At 44.6% G+C, this 20,730-nt stretch overlaps 1 protein-coding gene across 1 annotated transcript in view; it reads right to left on the reverse strand.

Moving 5' to 3' along the window:
• slc24a3 (solute carrier family 24 member 3) overlaps positions 1-20,730 on the reverse strand; it is a 208,303-nt gene that overhangs the window by 63,167 nt on the left and 124,406 nt on the right. Inside the window, exon 4 of the mRNA XM_055638995.1 lies at positions 633-707. Coding sequence (XP_055494970.1) covers positions 633-707 — 75 coding nt within the window. The remainder of the gene's footprint in view (positions 1-632; positions 708-20,730) is intronic.

A 20,730-nucleotide genomic window follows, 5' to 3' on the forward strand; every position in this document is an offset into this window, starting at 1 on the left:
AGGAGATTGAGAGGGGATCTGTTTAGTCTTCTTAAGGATTGTGGGATGCGAAGATTGTTCCGATGTTAGCAAGCCCAGGAAAAGGGGTCCAGCTTAAGGATAAGGGGGAAATCCTTTAAAACGAGATGAGAGAAACGCACAAGAGAGTGGTGAATCTCTGGAACTCGAGGGTCATTGAGGCCAGTTCATTGGCTATATTTAAGGGGAGTTAGATGTGGTGGCTACATCAGGGGTAGGAGAGAAGCAGGTACGGGATACCAGTGGATGATCAGCCATGATCATATTGAATGGCGGTGCAGGCTCGAAGGGCCGAATCCTACCTGCAACTCATGTTTCTATGTTTCTTATGTGCCGAATAGTCATTATTCTTATTGCATACATACAGCTTCGGGGTATCTAGAATGGCTTTACCACATTAGCCACCGCTGCGGAATTCTGACATTCTCTTTGCTCACTCAACAGGATAACGTTTTAGCGACACATTATGAAAAAAACCATTAAGCAGCGAGAGCATAGGAAATATTAGCAATTATAAATTGGCAATTCAAATACATAATGCATCCAGCCTCACTACAACAGCAAAAAGCATGCTCCAAGCTCGAGAGCAAGTACCACTCATGGTTAGTGCATACCTCACAGATTTTGTCTAACGACGGAACAAAGTAGTCATCACAGACGATTGCCAGAGCGTAGAACATGTATATGGTCTGTGGGAGATAGAAAGAAAGAGAATTATTAGGATAAGTGTCATTTGAGATTGAACAATTCCTATTATTTCAAGTCAAGAGTGTTTGATGTCCCAGATAGGACAATGAAATTCTTACTTGCTGTAGCACAACAGAATATGTAAACCTGGTGCATAACGGGAGAAGAAAAGAAGTTCAGTGTGTGCATATACACATGCACACATACTCATTAAATAACAAATATAGTGCAATCATAGACTGTTGCAGTTCAGAGCTTATTTGATGTTGTGTTTAACAGCTGTGGGGAAAAAGCTGTTCCTGAACCTGGACGTTACAGTTTTCAGGCTCCTGTACCTTCTTCCCGATGGCAACGGTGAAATGAGTGTGTGGCCAGGATGGTGCGGGTCTTTGATGATGTTGGCTGCCTTTTTGAGGCAGCGACTGCGATAAATCCCATCGATGGTGGGGAGGTCAAAGCCGGTGATGGACTGGGCAGTGGTCACAACTTTTTGCAGTTTTTTCTGCTCCTGGACGTTCAAGTTGCCGAACCGGGCCACGATGCAACACAAAGTAATTATTGCAAAGTGGAGCATCCATGACACTTCTGAGCAAAATGATTCTTATCTGTTCTACTGCCTGCAGTGAAATCTTACAAAATGTTTATATTGAATTGTATGTGATAGTTGAGAATAATTCACAGTTGCAGAGTGTGTGCAGAGTAAGGCAAGATAGCTCGAGGAGTGTTTGGCACGATGACAGCGGTACCTCGCTGATGTCAACAAACTTACAAATATTGCAAAGAACTGACAGAATAAAATAATACGTTTAAGAACGAACTGCAGATTCTGGAAAAATCAAAGGTAGATAAAAATGTTGGAGAAACTCAGCGGGTCAGGCAGCATCTGTGGATCGAAGGAATAGGTGATGTTTCGGGTCGACACTCTTCTTCAGAATAAAAAAACAATATCAGGGGCAGCACGCTTGTGCAGCGGTAGAGTTGCTGCCTTACAGCGCCAGAGACCCGAGTTTGATCCTGACTACGGGTGCTGTCTGTACAGAGGTTGTACGTTCTCCCCGGGACCGCGTGGGTTTTCCCTCCCATGCTCTGGTTTCCTCCCACCATCCAAAGACATACAGGTTTGTAGGTTAATTGGCTTTGGTAAAAATTGTAAATTGAATGTGTAGGTTCGAATGTGTAGGTGTACATGGATCGCTGGTCGGAGCGGAATCGCTGGGCCGAAGGGCCTGTTTCCGCGCTGTATCTCTAAACTAAACAAAACTAATATTTAATGGATATACATTAAACTCACTCTAGCCTGAGTGACCTGGGCTGGTGGAAATATGGAAATATATCCATCTACGTTTCGAAGCTGTTAATTAACCCTCCAGCCTTAACAGGTTTCCAGGGTGACTTGCTGCCTGCCATTACTACAAAACTCTCTAATTCCAAGACATACAGTATGTCAGCCGCGTCTCAAATGGCAAAGGTCCAATCGTACTCATTTCTTGCCTGCTAACACCAGAGGAAAATACCATCGATGTCACAGAATCAAAAAGAGCTGGAACCTTTCTTAACTTCATCCGACAATGAATTCGTAAATTAATAAATTCAAAAAATGAAGGACATTTAATTTAAATCAATTTGTGAGTATAGGTGTGCAATTTCAGGTCAGGAACTAATCCAGGTTCAGGGACAGTTTTTTTTTCCCCAGCTGTTATCAGCTGTACACTAGGGACAATTTACAATTTTTACCAAAGCCAATTAACCCGCAAACCTGCACGTGTTTGGAGTGTGGGAGAAAACCGGAGGTCACTGGGAGAACATACAAACTCTGTTCAGACAGCACCTGTAGTGGGGATCAACTCCAGATCTCTGGCGCTGTGAGGAAGCAACTCTACCGCTGCGCCACTGTGCCGCCCAAAATGTCGGTCTGTAGATGCGTGATCATAGATTGACTTTACATCTGCTCTGGGCGAATGACGGCATTAAAACCTATAGAACTTTTTCCTTACTGTTTGGTGATATCTTACAAATGGCACGGAGCACAATAAAACTCAGCATGAATATTGCCCACATTCCACCAGGTGGCGCCGTCAGCGATGGCAGTCTCGCCAACGGTCAGTCTGTCTTTCCGTATTTTTTGTTATTTTTAGTGTGTTTTAAAAAGTATGTGTTAATGTTCTCTGTTTTTTTTTTATGTGGGGGCTTATGTGATTTAAAACCTCCACTGCCTTGTGGCCATATCCAGTCTTGGAAAAGGCTTCTGGAGTAAACCTCAAGAAAATCCGGAGTCGGAGCCCCTAAGAAAATCCAGAGTCGGAGCCCCCAAGGCAGTTCGTCGTTGTCTACAACCAGCGACGTGGAGGGGGGGACGTGCTGCATGGGCAACAGCCTGTCCTCCATATGACATCGCCCAGGCTTGCATCCATCCAAGATGCATCACCCATGGTCAGTCATGACCGAAGGGGGCCTACTGTAAGAACACCCGTCATCTTCCTGCGCTCCAGGGAATAGTGTCCCAGCCTACTCAACCTCTCCCCATAGCTCAGACCTTCTAGTCCTGGCAACATCCTCGTAAAATATTCTCTGTACCCTTTCCAGCTTGACGTCTTTACCTATAAAATGTTGTCAAGCTGGAAATGCAGTTAATTAATGAACATACCCACATAGTGGGAACCTGGAGTCTTTCTCCACCTCATTTGAGTATAAGAGCAGGGAGGTTCTACTGCAGTTGTACAAGGTCTTGGTGAGACCACACCTGGAGTATTGCATACAGTTTTGGTCTCCTAATCTGAGGAAAGACATTCTTGCCATGGAGGGAGTACAGAGAAGGTTCACCAGACTGATTCCTGGGATGGCAGGACTTTCATATGAAGAAAGACTGGATATACTTGGCTTGTACACGCTAGAATTTAGAAGATTGAGTGGGGATCTTATAGAAACTTACAAAATTCTTAAGGGGTTGGACAGGCTAGATGCAGGAAGATTATTTCCGATGTTGGGGAAGTCCAGAACTAGGGGTCACAATTTAAGGATAAGAGGGAAATCTTTTAGGACCGAGATGAGAAAATCATTTTTTACACAGAGAGTGGTGAATCTGTGGAATTCTCTGCCACAGAAGGTAGTTGAGGCCAGTTCATTTGGCTATATTTAAGAGGGAGTTAGATGTGGCCCTTGTGGCTAAAGGGATCAGGGGGTATGGAGAGAAGGCAGGTACAGGATACTGCGTTGGATGATCAGCCATGATCATATTGAATGGCGGTGCAGGCTCGAAGGGCCGAATGGCCTACTCCTGCACCTATTTTCTATGTTTCAACATAATGAACTCTTACAAAAACCCAGTCTTGCAGGGCTACTTTCAGCTGCTTGTTTCGACATTGCAACCGGGGTCAACATTGATTGCATGGTTCCCCATCAATCAGGCTTTCAGTGAGTGATCGGGATTGATTTTAGTTTAGTTCAGTTTATTATTGTCACGTGTACCGTGAAAAGCTTTTGTTTGCGTACGATCCAGTCAAAGATAAGACTGTACGTGACTACAATCAAGCCGTCCGCAGTGCACGGATAAAGGACAAAACATTTAGAGCAAGATTATTATGTTTGGCTTTGTTTAATCTAATTTAATTTAACATCGATGGAGTACACTGACAACATCGCTAGGCCACACTGACCCCTGCAACTCCGACCCAGTGCCACCGCCATGACAACGGGCCATTAGGGCCAAGTTAAGAGCACACTTTTTACTACGTCGTCTGAAGAAGGGTCTCGACCAAAAATGTCACCCATTCCTTCTCTCCAGCGATGCCGCCAATCCCGCTGAGTTACTCCAGCTTTTTGTATCTATCTTCGGTTTAAACCAGCATCTGCCGTTCCTTCCCATGCACTTTTAGATACTGTGGATGTGGATTATACAAGATCTACATTTACAATTTGCATTGGTTAATCAATCTCCAGTCAGGGGCTGGAGGTAAGCCGCTGCTTTTGGTGGCTTGCCGCTGTGTTTTTGGTCATGGGTACAGTTTGCCTGTGTGGTTGGGGGAGGTGCTTTGTTGGTTTGTTAAGTAACAAGTAGACTAGCGTCGGTGTGGATACAAGGAACTGCAGGTGCAAGTTTACCAAAAAAAACACGCAAGGAGTAACTCAGGCATCACTTCTGGAGAGCATGGGTAGGTGACATGTGTAGGAAGGAACTGTAGGTGCTGGTTTACACCGAAGATAGACACAACATGCTGGAGTAACTCAGCGGGGCAGGCAGCATCTCTGGAGAGAATGAATGGGTGACGTTTCGGTGTCGAGAGCCTTCTTCAGACTGTCTGAAGATATATACACACACACACACACACATATATATACACAGACACACATATATATCTATATATATATATATATATATATACACACACACATATACACATCTATATTACTAAAAGTCTGATCTTGACCACTTCCTGTTGTTCTGTATATTGACATAGTTACACCACGTCTACAGAAAATGTATACATACGCTTTTAAAGAACAAATCTTACCTGAAACACTAGCAGAATCAACGATCACATTAATACTTAAAAAAAATAAAGATATAGAAGAACCAGGTTCATATAGGATCAAAAAAAAATATTAGCGAAAACACTAGCTAGAAGACTAAGTAAATATGTTAGTAAATTAATAAATGAGGATCAAACGGGATTTATACCTAAGAGACACTCATTTAATAACCTGAGACGTCTGCTTAACATAATGCACTCTCACAAACCTCAAGAACAAGAGTTAGCTATCATTTCATTGGACGCAGAAAAAGCGTTTGATCAAGTAGAATGGGATTATATGTTTAAAGTATTGCAAAAATTTCAAATGGGAGAGAACTTCATCGCATGGATAAAATTATTATATAACAAACCCACGGCTAGAATATTAACTAATAATACACTATCTACGAAATTCCAATTATCAAGGGGCAATAGACAAGGATGTTCATTATCACCGCTGTTATTTGCTCTGGTAATTGAACCTTTAGCTGAAAAAATCAGAACACACCCGGATATTTACGGTTATAATACAGAATATTCAAATAACATAATATCTTTATATGCAGACGATGTACTACTGTATATCACAAAACCCCAAATCAGTATACCAAACATATTAAATCTAATTGAGGACTTTGGATCTTTCTCAGAATACAGAATAAACTGGAACAAAAGTGAAATTATGTCGATAAAACCGAAAGACTCAACACATCTCTTGAAATTCCCCTTTAAAATAGCCACAGAAAAATTCAAATATTTGGGAATTGAAATTACTAGAAACTATCACGCTATGTTTACTGCCAATTATAGTCCCTTACTTAAGAAACTAAATAATCTAATCAAATTCTGGAAAACGCTCCCGATGCCTTTAATAGGTCGAATAAATGCAATAAAAAAATGATCTTTTTACCACAAATCCTATATTTATTTCAATCAATACCAATATATCTTCCAAAAAAGTTTTTCAAAAAATTGGACTCAGACATCACAAATTTTATATGGGATTATAAATCCCACAGAATACAAAGAGCACACCTTAGTAAACCAAAGAGATGGGTGGTCTAGCGCTCCCTAACTTTATGTATTAGAATATAATACATAATAGTGCAGTTTCTTACCACTTCAAACAGGGTGCAAGGCCACCAAATTCAAGTGCAGTTTCATACCATTTCAAGCAGGGTGCAAGGCCACTAAAGAGAGCGAGTCGTGACCTCTCCCTCCTCCATCTTGCACAGTAAATATTAAAAATATGATTCACCTGCTGGACAACTCTGCCCAGCAGATGGACTGGATTGTAATGGAGAGCGAAGACTGCTCTCTGTGTAATACGGGAGCGACTCTCCTCTCACCAATGAATCTGAATAACAAAAATTACAATAAAAATCCAATGATACATAGCACTTGGAAACAAATAAAACAGAATCTAAAATTAAGAAATCTATCTCTTTTAATGCCAATAGTCAATAATCCGTCGTTTAAACCTTCAATTATAGATAAATAATTTACACAATGGGAAAGAATGGGAATCAAAACGCTCGGAGGCTTGTATGAATTGGGAAAATTATTATCATTTCAACAATTACAACTGAAATATGTTGAAAAATAATCAATATTTCAATTTATCTTCAAATCCGTGACTATCTGAAAAAATACACAAAAGACTATCATAACATGCCCCCAGACTTATTGGATGAAGCCATGAAGACAAAGGCTGAATCAGCAGATCTAATATCATACTTATACAACATTATTTTAAATATAGAAATACCTACAACTGATGGTATTAGAAGAGACTGGGAGCAAGAACTAGGTATAAACATTTCAAAAGAGAGCTGGGATAAACACTTACTACATGTGCATAAATGCTCGATCAACGTACGACATACTCTAATTCAATTCAAAACATTACATAGACTATATTATTCAAAAACCAAAATAAATAAACTTTTCCCCAATGTGTCACCACTTGTGATAAATGTCAGTCTCAAGAAGCTACCATAGCGCACTCTTTTGTTTTTTGTATAAAAATCCAAAAATTCTGGAACGAAATATTTGAAATCTTCACAAAATTAATTAAAATAAAACTTGTACCAAAAGCAGAATGGATCATTTTTGGAATATCGGAAGGTAACCCCGAACTAAACGTGTTTCAAAAGAACTTACTTAATTACGGGCTAATAATGGGAAAAAAGCTTATACTCAAATTCTGGAAAAACGCTCCAATACCAACAATAAAAATGTGGATTTCAAACATGTTCGAAACATTACACCTGGAAGAGATGAGACTCCTCCTAGCAGGCAAAGCAGACCACTTCCAAAAGACGTGGTCTGCATTTATGGAACTATTACAAGCATAAGGTGCAATAGTAATTTAAAAAATAAATGGTACCAGGATCTGGTAACGGGGGGTAAAAAAAAAAAAACACGGTTGGTATATCCTTTTTTGCGGAGTTTTGTGTTATAATAGAGCGATTGTTTCTCCTTTTTTTTCTTTTCTTTCTAGGGTCTATTTCCTTTCTTTACTTCCTTCTCTAACTTCTTCTCTAAGGGGCTTTCTTTTCCCAACACTTTCCTGCACCTTCACGACTCTTGCTCACTTTCCTTACTTCTTTTATTTCTACCTTTTTTACAGCTCGAAAAATGAATAAGATATATGTGATGTGTATTACTGTAATTTACTGTACTTCTAATAAAAATAAATTAATTAAAAAAAGAAAGAAAAGTTATTAGTGTTTAAAAATTGTTGAGATTCTCTCTCCTGTCAATCACGCCATGAACGCCACGCCCCTTCTGGTGGGAGGGGGAGGGACTATAAAACCCAGAAGTGTGGGTGTGGCTCAGGCTCTGCAAGATGGATGAGGGAGAGGTCACGACTCGCTCTCTTTAGTGGCCTTGCACCCTGCTTGAAATGGCATGAAACTGCACTTGAATTTGGTGGCCTTGCACTCTGTTTGAAGTGGTAAGAAACTGCACTTGAATTTGGTGGCCTTGCACCCTGCTTGAAATGGAATTTCAAGGAGTAGCCGTGAGTGAACTGCCAGCCCACGCGCCGTGAGTGAGTGAGCTGCCAGCACAACAGGCTTGAATGACTGAGCCGCCAGCCCAAGAATCCATTCGGCCCACAATGTCCATACTAGCCCTCTGGAAACCAGTCCCTTCAGCCCACAACACTTATACTAGCACTCCAGAACCCCGCCCCCCCTTCACTGGCCACCAATATTGGAATTGGTGGAGAGGTGAAATATTGCATTGGGGGACCAGCCCTCCCGTGTGATGCTGGGACCCAACGGGTCCAACACACACACACACACACACACACACACACACACACACACACACATACACACACACACATATATACACACACACACACATATACACACACATATACACACACACACACACACACACACACACACACACACACACACACACACACACACACACACACACACACACACACACACACACACACAGGCATAAAAGCAAGTAATTCAGAGTGTATTTGAAGGTTGTAGTGTTTAATAGCCATGGCTATAGGGAAGAAGCTGCTCCTAACTTGGACGTTACAGTTTTCAGGCTCTTGCACCTTCTTCCCAATGGCATGGGTGATACGAGTTTGTTGCCAGGGTGGTGTGCGTCTCTGATGATGCTGGCTGACCTTTTGAGGCAGTGACTGCAGTAAATCCCTTAGATGGCCGGGGAGGTCAGAACCCGAGATGGACCCGGGCAGCGTTCACAACTTTTTGCCGTCTTCTCCGGACTCTCGGAAAAACTTTACAGATTCCTTCTAAAATGTCTTAATTCAATAATGAAGTTGTTTTCTCTTGGAAACCGTTGCCAACGATTGTGCGGTTAACTTCCTCTCGGAGACTTTTTCGGGAAGTTTAATAGATACCATCTCTTTGAAGTGGCTTCTGAACCAATCAGCCCTGAAACTCACCTGAACTGGACTCTGTCTATAATGTAATGTTCTCTTTATAATTTAATGCATGCATTTTATAATTCAATGTTAAATTTACTGTATGGCATCCTCCAGCACAAGATTTTCACACATGATTGTACTATGTATGGAACTGGCGGGACATAAAACCACTTGAACCTTGGATGCATTTATACGTTATCGCTTAATCTCTGCACTGAATTGCCTGAGACAGTGAAACATTCCCCTTCCTGCTTACTCATGCGTTTTGAAAGCACTTTTCCCTTTTGCACTTCCATCGACTCAGTATTTTTTTTAAATCTGAGTTTGTTTTGATTGCAAATCGATTAATTTTAGAAAAAAGAGCATTCATTCTTTTTTTTGTTCTGTGGTATCCATTTTCCATGTTGACGACTTGCTGAGAGACCCTCAGGACATCTTTTAATAATTTTCCAAAAGATGGAGCAAGATTTTTTTAAAACCCCCATTAAAACACAGCATAGGAAAGTGTGCAGGGTGCTTCAATGGACAGCAGGCATTTCCTGAAAAAGAACACGCTGGGAAAATGTACTTGGGAAATTTATAGATTTATATATTGGGGAGGGAAATGGATTGCCGAGAGCGGCTTTGATCGTGTTAATTAAATTGGATGAAAGCACGCTCGTATCTGTGGGAAACAGCGTGCTCTCCAGAGATAAGCTGACTGCTTCCATGTTGGTACACAATCACTCTCATCTTACAGAGCTTTGGTGTTGCCAGACGTGTACCTTTGAGACGTCGTCTTGATGAATTCTCCCAAATGCCTCGAGTGGAAGCGAGACAGGTTTTTTTTTCCCCTGTTCTTTTCTATTTATACATTTTTTTTTTGCATGCATTCCCATCCCTAACTGGGGAGGGAGTTTTAAGATGGAGGCCTGGAGGCAGAATTAGGCCAGACGAGATAACGGTGACAGATTTATTTCCCTGATGGGTATTAGTCATCACCATCTCAGAGGTTTCATGAATACTGGTGCCAAGATTATCTTTTCCTTCAAAACTGATTTGCAGATGGTGGGCGACACAGTGGCGCAGCGGTAGAGTTTCTGCCTTACAGCACCAGGGACCCGGGTTCGATCCTGACTACGGGTGCTGTATGAACGGAATTTGTACGTTCTCCCTGTGACCGCGTGGGTTTTCTCCGGGTGCTCCGGTTTCCTCCCACATTCCAAGGCATGTAGGTTTGTAGGTTTAAGAAGGAATTGCAGATGCTGGAAAATCGAAGGTACACAAAAATGCTGGAGAAACTCAGCGGGTGCAGCAGCATCTATGGAACGAAGGAACGTTTTGGGCCGAAACCCTGCTTCAGACCCTTCTTCTAGTGTGCAGGAAGCAAATAGTGGGATGGACATGGAACTAGTGTCTGAAGAAAGGTTTCGGCCCGAAACGTTGCCTATTTCCTTCGCTCCATAGATGCTGTTGGACCAGCCGCGTTTCTCCAGCATTTATGTGTAACTTAGGTTTGTAGGTTAATTGGCTTCTGTAAATGGCTCCTAGTGTGCAGGATGCAAATAGTGGGATGACATGGAACTAGTGTACAGGGTGATCGATGGTCAGCGTGAACTCAGTGGGCCGAAGGGCTCGTTTCCACATCGTGTCTCTAAACTAAACTAAACTCAAATTCAAAACCTATTGCAGAGAGTTGTGGATGTAGCCCAGTCCATCACACAGACCAAACAGCCACCATCACACTTCACATTGCCAAAGGATAAGCAGCCAACATAATCAAAGACTCTTGCTGCCCCTTTCATACCTGGTTCTCCCTGCTTCCATCAGGCAGAAGATACCAAAGTGGCACCTCAAGACCCAGGAACATGTAGGATGCCGGCATGAACACACGTGTGCCTAAGATGCCGGAACGCATGTGCGTAAGAGGGAGGGAGGAAAGGAGGAAGAGGGAGAGAGGGAGAGAGGGAGATGGAGAGAGAGGGAGGGAGGGAGAGAGAGGAGAGAGAGGGAGAGATGGATGGAGAGAGAGATGGAGAGCTGCAAAATGTAAACTTCAATAGCAATATTACTGTTTGTTATGTGGCTCAATTGGTGTTTTGCTTTGATTAGCTTCTGAGGTCATGAGAAACCGCAAGGAATTAAAATGGGTATCATATAAGCAAATAGTTTGGAAATCCCTGCACCATCTGCAATGATTTACTGCACAAAAACGGCTAGTCTATTGGTGCAACTTTGTCAAGCTCTGCCTGAAAAGACTAAAGATGGCGGATAGAATTAAAACACTGACATTAATGGCGTCACGGTGGCGTTTCAGCAGAGCTACTGCCTTACAGCGCCAGAGACACGGGTTCAATCCTGACTACGGGTGCTGTCTGTGTGGAGTTTGTACATTCTTCCCGTGACCAGCATAGGTTTCTCCGAAATCTTCGGTTTCCTCCTGCCCACCAAAGACGTACAGGTTTGTAGAACAGAGGATGTACTTCCTACGTCAGCTGAGGAAGCACAATCTGCCACAGGCAATGATGGTCCAAACGTTCTATACGGCCATCGTAGAGTCTGTCCTCACCTTCTCCATCATGGTCCGGTTTGGCTCGGCCACCAAGCACGACATCCGGAGGCTGCAGCGAATCGTCCGATCGGCTGAGAAGGTTATTGGCTGCAACCACCCCTCCAGTGACGAACTGTACACTGCAAGGGCCAGGAAGCGAGCGCATAAGATCATCTCTGACCCCTCTCACCCTGGCCACAAACTCTTTGAATCACTGCCCTCTGGAAGGCGACTCCGGACTGTCAAGGCTGCCACAGCCAGACATAAAAACAACTTTTTACCATGAGTAGTTGCTCTACTCAACAGCTAAAAATCTGTAGCCTCCTCTTGCTCTGGTATTTTGTTTGGTTCACATGTTTGATCAATGGTGTTTTATTATTAATGTTTAGTGTTTTATATGTCATTCTTAACTGTCACTGTATGTCATGTTGTCACTTGTGGGTGGAGCACCAAGGCAAATTCCTTGTATGTGAAGACTTGGCCAATAAACTTATTCATTCATTCATTCAGTCATTAATTGGCTTGGTATCATTGTAAATTGTCCCTAGTGTGTGTGAGATAGTGTTAATGTGTGGAGATCGCTGGGCAGCGTGCTCGGTGGGCCGAAAGGGCTGATTCCGCGATTTATCTCGGAACTAAACTAATCTAATTTATAATGCAGTAAATCCGAGCTAGTTGACTAGCATGGTCAAAATATCGTCATAGAAACAGAGAAGGCTGGAAATACTCAGAAGGGCAGGCAGTACCTGTGGATATGTGATCACCAGACCCTTATGCCGTTTCTCTCTCCACAGATGCTGCATCACCTGCTGAGTATGTCCAGCGTTTTCAGCTTTCACTTCAGATTTCCTGCATTTCTAGGGATTTTTTCTGCTTTCTTTGAGGGGGGAAAAATGATCTACAACAGTCCGTAAAACCAGAAAGCACGCGGATCATGTTCATTTCTCAGTTACTGCAAAATATACCGCTTCTCAGAAAGGTAATCAATTTGCAAGGTAATCAACCTTTGACACCAGGAGCAGATAGGAGGACAGATAACTCATAAACTTTGTGATTTAGGTTTTACAAGAGTGATGAACCTTACATTTTTTTTTAAATTTTCTACAAGGCAATGAAGATATTTTCTCCTGAAAACACTTATGTTCAGCACTCGATTTAGTACATTATGGAGCAAACTATAACACTGAATGTGGATTTTATTTGATTTACAAATTGATATCAACGCACAATCTTATTTAATTTGCAAATCCTGGCTATAACTCGATGACGGAAGCGTTTAATAAAGTCAACTAATTTGTTCTTACTAACATTAAGAACACTGGTAGAGTATTCATCTCCTTGAGTCTGTTCCATTACTAATTTAGATCAACTCCATATGGTCAGAAACTCTTGCCTAATCACACCATATCTACCACACAACAGTTGTCAAAGATTGTTAAGGGCTTGTACACGCGAGAGGCAGGAAACATGTTCCCGATGTTGAGGGAGTCCAGAACCAGGGGCCACAGTTTAAGAATAAGGAGTAAGCCATTTAGAACGGAGACGAGGAAACACTTTTTCTCACAGAGAGTGGTGAGTGTGTGGAATTCTCTGCCTCAGAGGGTGGTGGAGGCAGGTTCTCTGGATGCTTTCAAGAGAGAGCTAGACAGGACTCTTAAATATAGCGGAGTCAGGGGATATGGGGAGAAGGCAGGAACGGGGTACTGATTGGGGATGATCAGCCATGATCACATTGAATGGTGGTGCTGGCTCGAAGGGCCAAATGGCTACTCCTGCACCTATTGTCTATTGTCTATTGTCCATAGTCCAGTTTTCTTATGAAAAAGGGACTTCAAGGACTACAAGGACTCTCCACCTTGTCTCAAAGAAGTGGTATCGAAAACAAATATGAATAGTGAAAGGTACACAAAAATGCTGGAGAAACTCAGCGGGTGCAGCAGCATCTAAGGAGCGAAGGAAATAGGCGACGTTTCGGGCCGAAACCCTTCTTCTCTGGGTGCTGCTGCACCCGCTGAGTTTCTCCAGCATTTTTGTGTACCTTCGATCTTCCAGCATCTGCAGTTCCTTCTTGAACACATGAATAGTGAAAGGCCTGGATAGAGTGGATGTGGAGAGGATGTTTCCACTAGTGGGAGAGTCTAGGAACAGAGGCCGTAGCCTCAGAGTAAAAGGACGTTCCTTTAGAAAGAAGATGAGGAGGAATTTCTTTAGTCAGAGGGTGGTGATCCTGATCGATTCTCGACTACCTGACGGAAAGACCCCAATCAGTGAGGATGGGGGGGCAAATCACCCTCCACGATAATCCTCAACACTGGTGCTCTGCAAGGATGTGTTCTCAGCGCCTTGTTTACTCCTTGTACACCCACGATTACACCACCATTGCGGGCCGGAAACCAAATAATGAAGAGACCGAGTACTGGAAGGTGTTTGAGAACCTGGATAACAACTTTTTTCTCAATGTCAGCAAGACTAAGGAGACAGATTATTGATTTGTAAGGTTGTCAGGGGTTTACGGGGAGAGGTTTAGTTGGCTGGGACTCGATTCCTTGGAGCACAGGAGGACGAGGGGTGATCTTATAGAGGTGTACAAATTCATGAGAGAAATAGATCGGGTAGACGCACAGAGTCTCTTGCCCAGAGTAAGGAAATCAAGGACCAGAGGGACTTAGGTTTAAGATGAGGGGGGAAAGATTCAAAAGGAACCTGAGGGGTAACTTCTTTTACACAAAAGGGTGATGGGTGCGTGGAACTAGCTGCCAGAGGAGGTAGTTGTGGAAGGTTCTATTGCAATGTTTAAGGAACATTTTGACGGGTCACGGATAGGACAGGTTTAGAGGGATATGGACCAAACGCGGGCAGGTGGAACTGATGGACACAAAATGCTGGAGTAACTCAGTGGGACGGGCAGCATCTCTGGAGAGAAGGAATGGCTGACGTTTCGGGTCGAGACCCTTCTTCAGACTCTCGACCCGAAACATCACCCATTCCTTCTCTCCAGAGATGCTGCCTGTCCCGCTGAGTTACTCCAGCATTTTGTGCCTACCTTTGAATTAAACCAGCATCTGCAGCTCTTTCCTACACAGGTGGAACTAATGATGAGACAAGTTGGTCGGTGTGGGCAAGTTTTGCCGACGGACCCGTTTCCCTGCTCTGACTCTAAGAGTTTATTTTTAAAGCGGCATGCTTTGGTTTCGGAAGCGAAGTTTCCGAGGAAAGTAGATGACTCAGCAGTGGTCTGGCACAACTACTGTCAAGCTGGGCACGCGCATTCTTTAGTCGGCCACTGGGGATTACATGTGAGCAACTCAATGACAACATGGCTTTGAATTAACCCTCCCTACTGTGGGAAAGTCAATGCCATTCTCAGAAGAATGAAATCAGGAATTCCATAAAAACATACCTCACTGTCAAAGACTGCATCTCCGTCACATTGCGTTTATTCTTATCCAAGATAGACACAAAATGCTGGACTAACTCAGCGGGACAGGCAGCATTTCTGGAGAGAAGGAATGGGTGGCGTTTCGGGGTCGACTTCTTCAGACTGTCTATTCTTATATTTGTTTTAGGTTTACAGCTTGGAAACAGGCCCTTCAGCCCACCATCGATCACCCGCTCATACTAGTTCTATTGTTATCCCGTATGTTTACATTTCAGTCTCTTCACTAAATGATTTGCAACGGCTGAACGCGCGCTCCTCTGACATTAAACCACAAGCAACAACTCCAATCTCCTTCAGCACCACTTCAATTGTCAAGCAATGCGTAGGCAACGGAACCGTTCTCTCGCCAGCTAGCGTGCGCTCCTGAACTCCCATCTACCTCATTGGAGACCGTTGTGCTATCTTTACATAGAAACATAGACAATAGGTGCAGGAGTAGGCCATTCGGCCCTTCGAGCCTGCACCGCCATTCAATATGATCATGGCTGATCATCCAACTCAGTATCCTGTACCTGCCTTCTCTCCATACCCCCTGATCCCTTTATCCACAAGGGCCACATCTAACTCCCTCTTAAATATAGCCAATGAACAGGCCTCAACTACCTTCTGTGGCAGAGAATTCCACAGATTCACCACTCTCTGTGTGAATAATGTTTTTCTCATCTCGGTCCTAAACGATTTCCCCCTTATCCTTAAACTGTGACCCCTTGTTCTGGACTTCCCCAACATCGGGAACAATCTTCCTGCATCTAGCCTGTCCAACCCCTTAAGAATTTTGTAAGTTTTAATCGGACTTTTATGGACACTAACTGTCAGGCCCTTTCTTTATCTGTACACTGTGGACGGCTTAATTATAATCACATATAGTCTATTCTTTGATTGGAAAGCACACAACAAAATAACTTTTCACTGTACCTCGGCACTCGTGACAATAATGATCAACGAGACTAGTTTGGGAATTTTTTCCGTCTATTGAGGCAGAATTCTGAATGCTTCAATCCGATTGCAGCGGTGGCACGGTGGCGCAGTGGTAGAGATGCTGCCTTACAGCGCCAGAGACCCGGGTTCGAATCTGACAATGGGTGCTTGTCTGTATGGAGTTTGTACGTTTTCCCCATGACCTGCGGGAGTTATCCCCGGGTCCTCCCACGCTCCAAAGACGTACAGGTTTGTATGTTGATTGGCTTCGGTAAAATGGTATGTTGACCCTTGTGTGTGTAGGATAGTGCTAGTGCACGGGTGATAGCTGGTCGGCGCGGACTTTATGTGCCGAAGGGCCTGTTTCCGCGCTGTAAACTAAACTGAACTTAACCTCAAGGCTAGGCTGCAGACATGCTGATGTTATTTTGGTTGAAAACTTAATACAATTGGAACAGGGACAAAAGTTTTCTTGGCAGGACATGGAGTGGAATCTGGCCTTTGGTGGTGAATTGTTGCTTTTTAAAGCTCAGCTAAATGATGTGACCTTCGACCTAGTGATTTCACAGCCCAGGATAGGATCAGACACAGAACAGAGAGGACCACAGAGTTGTCTGTCTTGTAGCTCCCTCTGAGCGACTGCCCTTGACCCTACCCTGACCCCCTTGTGCCTCAGGGGAAGCTCGGCTCCCGAAGCCCTCTCCTCCTCCTCAGCAACTCCATGACATGGAGCGCTGTAACTCGGAAGGGAGCTCCCAGAGACCTCTGCAGGCATGAATCTCTACCTTCCTGTCAGCATGTCAATCGGCAGCCCGGCCTTAATTCACATGCACTGAGACTGCAAGGTGTCAGCCGTGGCTCGTGCCCCTGCCCTCTCGTCCTCCAATCTGGGAGTTCAATTCCCACTCCAGAGACCTGAGTGAATAATCGGCACTGGATCCTCGAAGTACAAAGCATGCAGCTCACTCTCCTTCGACTGTGATGTGGATATGAATTACTTATAGAGGTCTACGATGGGGAGTTAAGCTAGTGTCACTGAAACATTTCATCACAGAGTTATGTCTTTGTTTGCTGGCATTAGAACATTGCAGGGAAACAGGCCCTTTGGCCCATTGAGTCAGTGCTGACCTTGGGACACTGTATGGAAACAGGCCCTTCGGCCCAGCGAGTCCACCCTGACCTTGGGATACAGCATGGAAACATCACTGCATGGAAGCAGGCCCTTCGACCCACTGAATTCACACTGACCTTGGGACACAGTATGGAAACCAGCCCACTGAGTCCATGCTAACCATCGATCATTAGTTCAGATCAGCTCTATGTTATTCCACTTTCTCACCCACTCCCTACACACGTGTGGCACGGTGGCGCAGCGGTAGAGTTGCTGCCTTACAGCATTTACAGTGCCAGAGACCCGGGTTCGATCCTGGCTACGGATGCTTATCTGCACGGAGTTTGTACGTTCTCCCCGTGACCTGCGTGAGTTTTCTCCGAGATCTTCGGTTTCCTCCCACACACCAAAGACATACAGGTTTGTAGGTTAATTGGTTTGGTATAAATGTAAAAAATGTCCCTAGTGCAGGATAGTGTTAATGTGTGGATAGTGCGGATTTGGTGGGCCGAAGGGCCTGTGTCCGCATTGTGTCTCTAAACTAAAATAAATAAAGCAGCCAATGTGCGTCTTTGGAGTGTGCGAGGAAACCGGGTCACCCGAGGAAAACCCACGCGGTCACAGGGAGAACGGGCGAACTCCACACAGGCAGCATCCCTGGGTCTCTGGTGCTTTGAGTCAGCGGCTCTACCAGCTACACCACCTCGTGTTATAGGCGTTTCTGACTTTCTGTAGCAGAAATTTGCCTTGACGGAATTCACAAATTCCCATCCAAATATTTGAGGTGTGGAATAAAATTTACAGGCACAGAATTTATGTGAATAAATACACAATTTAATAAACAATCCATGCACAGATGACGCATCTTTGTGGTACGGGCCGATTTGTAGGAATGCAAGCTAGACTCTACTCCACTCTACTTCCTTAGAAGGCTTAGGAAGATCGGCATGTCCCCAACAAGTCTAAGCAACTTCTACAGATGCTCCGCAGAAAGCATTTTAGCGGGATGCACCACAGCTTGGTTTGGGAACAGCTCCGTTCAAGACTGCGTGAAATTGCAGCGAATTGTGGACGCAGCCCAGTCCATCACACAAACCAACCTCCCTTCCATTGACTCCATTATGTTTCATTCATGTTTTATGTCTCGGCAAGGCCAGCAGCATAATCGAGTCATGCCTCCTGACCACTCCCTCTTCTCCCCTCTCCCATCGGGCAAAAGGTATACACAACCACTCTCTGTCACAGAAGGTAGTTGAGGCCAGTTCATTGGCTATATTTAAGAGGGAGTTAGATGTGGCCCTTGTGGCTACAGGGATCAGGGGTATGGAGAGAAGGCAGGTACAGGATACTGTGTTGGATGATCAGCCATGATCATATTGAAGGGCCGAATGGCCTACTCCTGCACCTATTTTCTATGTTTCTATAGAAGTGTGAAAACACACACCTGATCCAGGGACAGTTTCTTCCCAGCTGTAATCGGGCAAATTAATCATCCTACCTCAACCAGAGAGGGATCCTGATCTACTATCTACCTTTTTGGTGACCTCGGACTATCTTTGATCGGACTTTGCTGGTTTTACCTTGCACTAAACGTTATTCCCTTATCATGTATCTATACACTGTAAATGGCTCGGTTGTAATCATGTATTGTCTTTCCGCTGACTGGCTAGCACGTAACAAAAGCTTTTCACTGTACCTCGGTACACGTGACAATATATAATAATAAACTAAACCCCTCCCGTAACCCATGATAGGGGGTTTGCCTGAATATCTAAGGCTGAGATGCACCGGTATGTGGATGACAGGGATATGGAGATAGGATGGGAGAGCAGGACTCGAACCACCGGATGATCTCATGGAACACATTATGGGGCCAAATGGCACATTACTGCCCCAAGTCCCTGTAGGGGGAAGGGTTAGATTCCGCCTCTCAGCTGCACACTAGGAGCAACTTAGACCGGACAATTAATCTCCCATCTCGTGCGGCTTCAGGATGTGGCAGGAAACCGGAAAAATGCGGTGGAAATCCACGGTGTCACAGGGAGAAGGTGCAAGTTCTCTGGACGCTCTCCCCCCTCAGTCTGAAGAAGGGTCACGACCCGAAACTTCGCCCATTCCTTCTCTGCAGCGATGTTTTGTGTCTATCTTTGGTGAGTGTTGAACGTGGGTCTCTGTCGCTGTGAGGCAGGGGCCCCACTGGCTGCACCACCGTGCTTTCCTCACACTCACACGCAAGAGCGGAACTCACTATCAAAACATGGAGGGGACGGGGGACGCAATTTTTTGGCTACCGCGCGTGCACGCGCCCACTCACACACGTGCGCGAGGCTTCGGAGGCTCAATCCAGCGCTAAATGCAGCTCAACTGCCTGTCTCACCGGGTTAACTAACAGCCCTGTCTGGACTGACGGGATACCAGCGCTGCTTCTCCGCGCTGGCCATATTTCCCGCAAGCCCAGGCAGGTTAACTTGGCGGGGATGTCGCCCACCTCTCAAAACATGGGGGGGACGTGTCCCCACTGGCCCCCCCTCCCGGGTTTTCCGCCCCAGCTCACACACAGCCAAGGCCATTCAACCTCCTCCACCCTGTGATTTGGCAGTGTTTAATGTGCCTGATGGGTCTGCCGTGTTGTGGCACTGGGCCTGTACTCGCTGGAGTTTAGAAGAATGAGGGAGAGACCCCATTGAAACATGCAGAATGGTGAAAGGCTTGGATACAGTGGATGTGGAGAGGATGTTTCCACTATTGGGAGAGTCTAGGACCAGAGGTCACAGCCTCAGAATTAAAGGACGTTCTTTTGGGAAGATGAGGGAAAAAAAGTTTTTAATCAGGGGTTGGTGAATCTGTGGAATTCTTTGCCACAGAAGGCTGTGGAGGCCAAGTCAGTGGATATTTTTAAAGCAGAGATAGATAGATTGTTGATTAGTACGGGTGTCAGAGGTTACGGGGAGAAGGCTGGAGAATGGGGTTTGGAGGGAGAGACAGATCAGCCATGATTGAATGGCAGAGTAGATGTGATGGGGCAAATGGCCTAATTCTACTCCTATCACTCATGACCTAATGAGGTCCAAGTGACTGCGGGCAAACCTTCAACACCCCGTTACCCCATCAAGTTTGTTTGGATCAGACGTTTGACAGACACAGAAATTAAACAAATAAGCCAGATGCTCACCAATTTGCCTTTCCACCCAGATAATCGCCAACCTCCTATGTCAAGGTCCAAAGTTTAGTTTAGTTTAGTTTAGTTTATTGTCATGTGTACTGAGGTACAACGAAAAGCAGTCTGTACAGAGTTTATACGTTCTCTCCGTGACTGCGTGGGTTTTTTCTGGGTACTCCGGTTTCCTCCCACGCTCCAAAGGGTTCGCGTGCGGGGATCACTGGTCGGCGAGGACTCGGCGGGCCAAAGGGCCTGTTTCCACGCTGTGTTTCTAAACTAAACTCAACTAAAGACTCTGCTCACACTGCCCTTTGAGAAGGAAAATTCCTGGATAGAGTGGATGTGGAAAGGATGTTTCCACTAGAGGTAGAGAGTCTAGGACCAGAGGCCATAGCCTGAGAATAAAAGGATGTAGCTTTAGAAAGGCGATGAGA

This window comes from Leucoraja erinacea, chromosome 8, assembly GCF_028641065.1.
Source record: "Leucoraja erinacea ecotype New England chromosome 8, Leri_hhj_1, whole genome shotgun sequence".
Lineage (NCBI taxonomy): Eukaryota > Metazoa > Chordata > Chondrichthyes > Rajiformes > Rajidae > Leucoraja > Leucoraja erinaceus.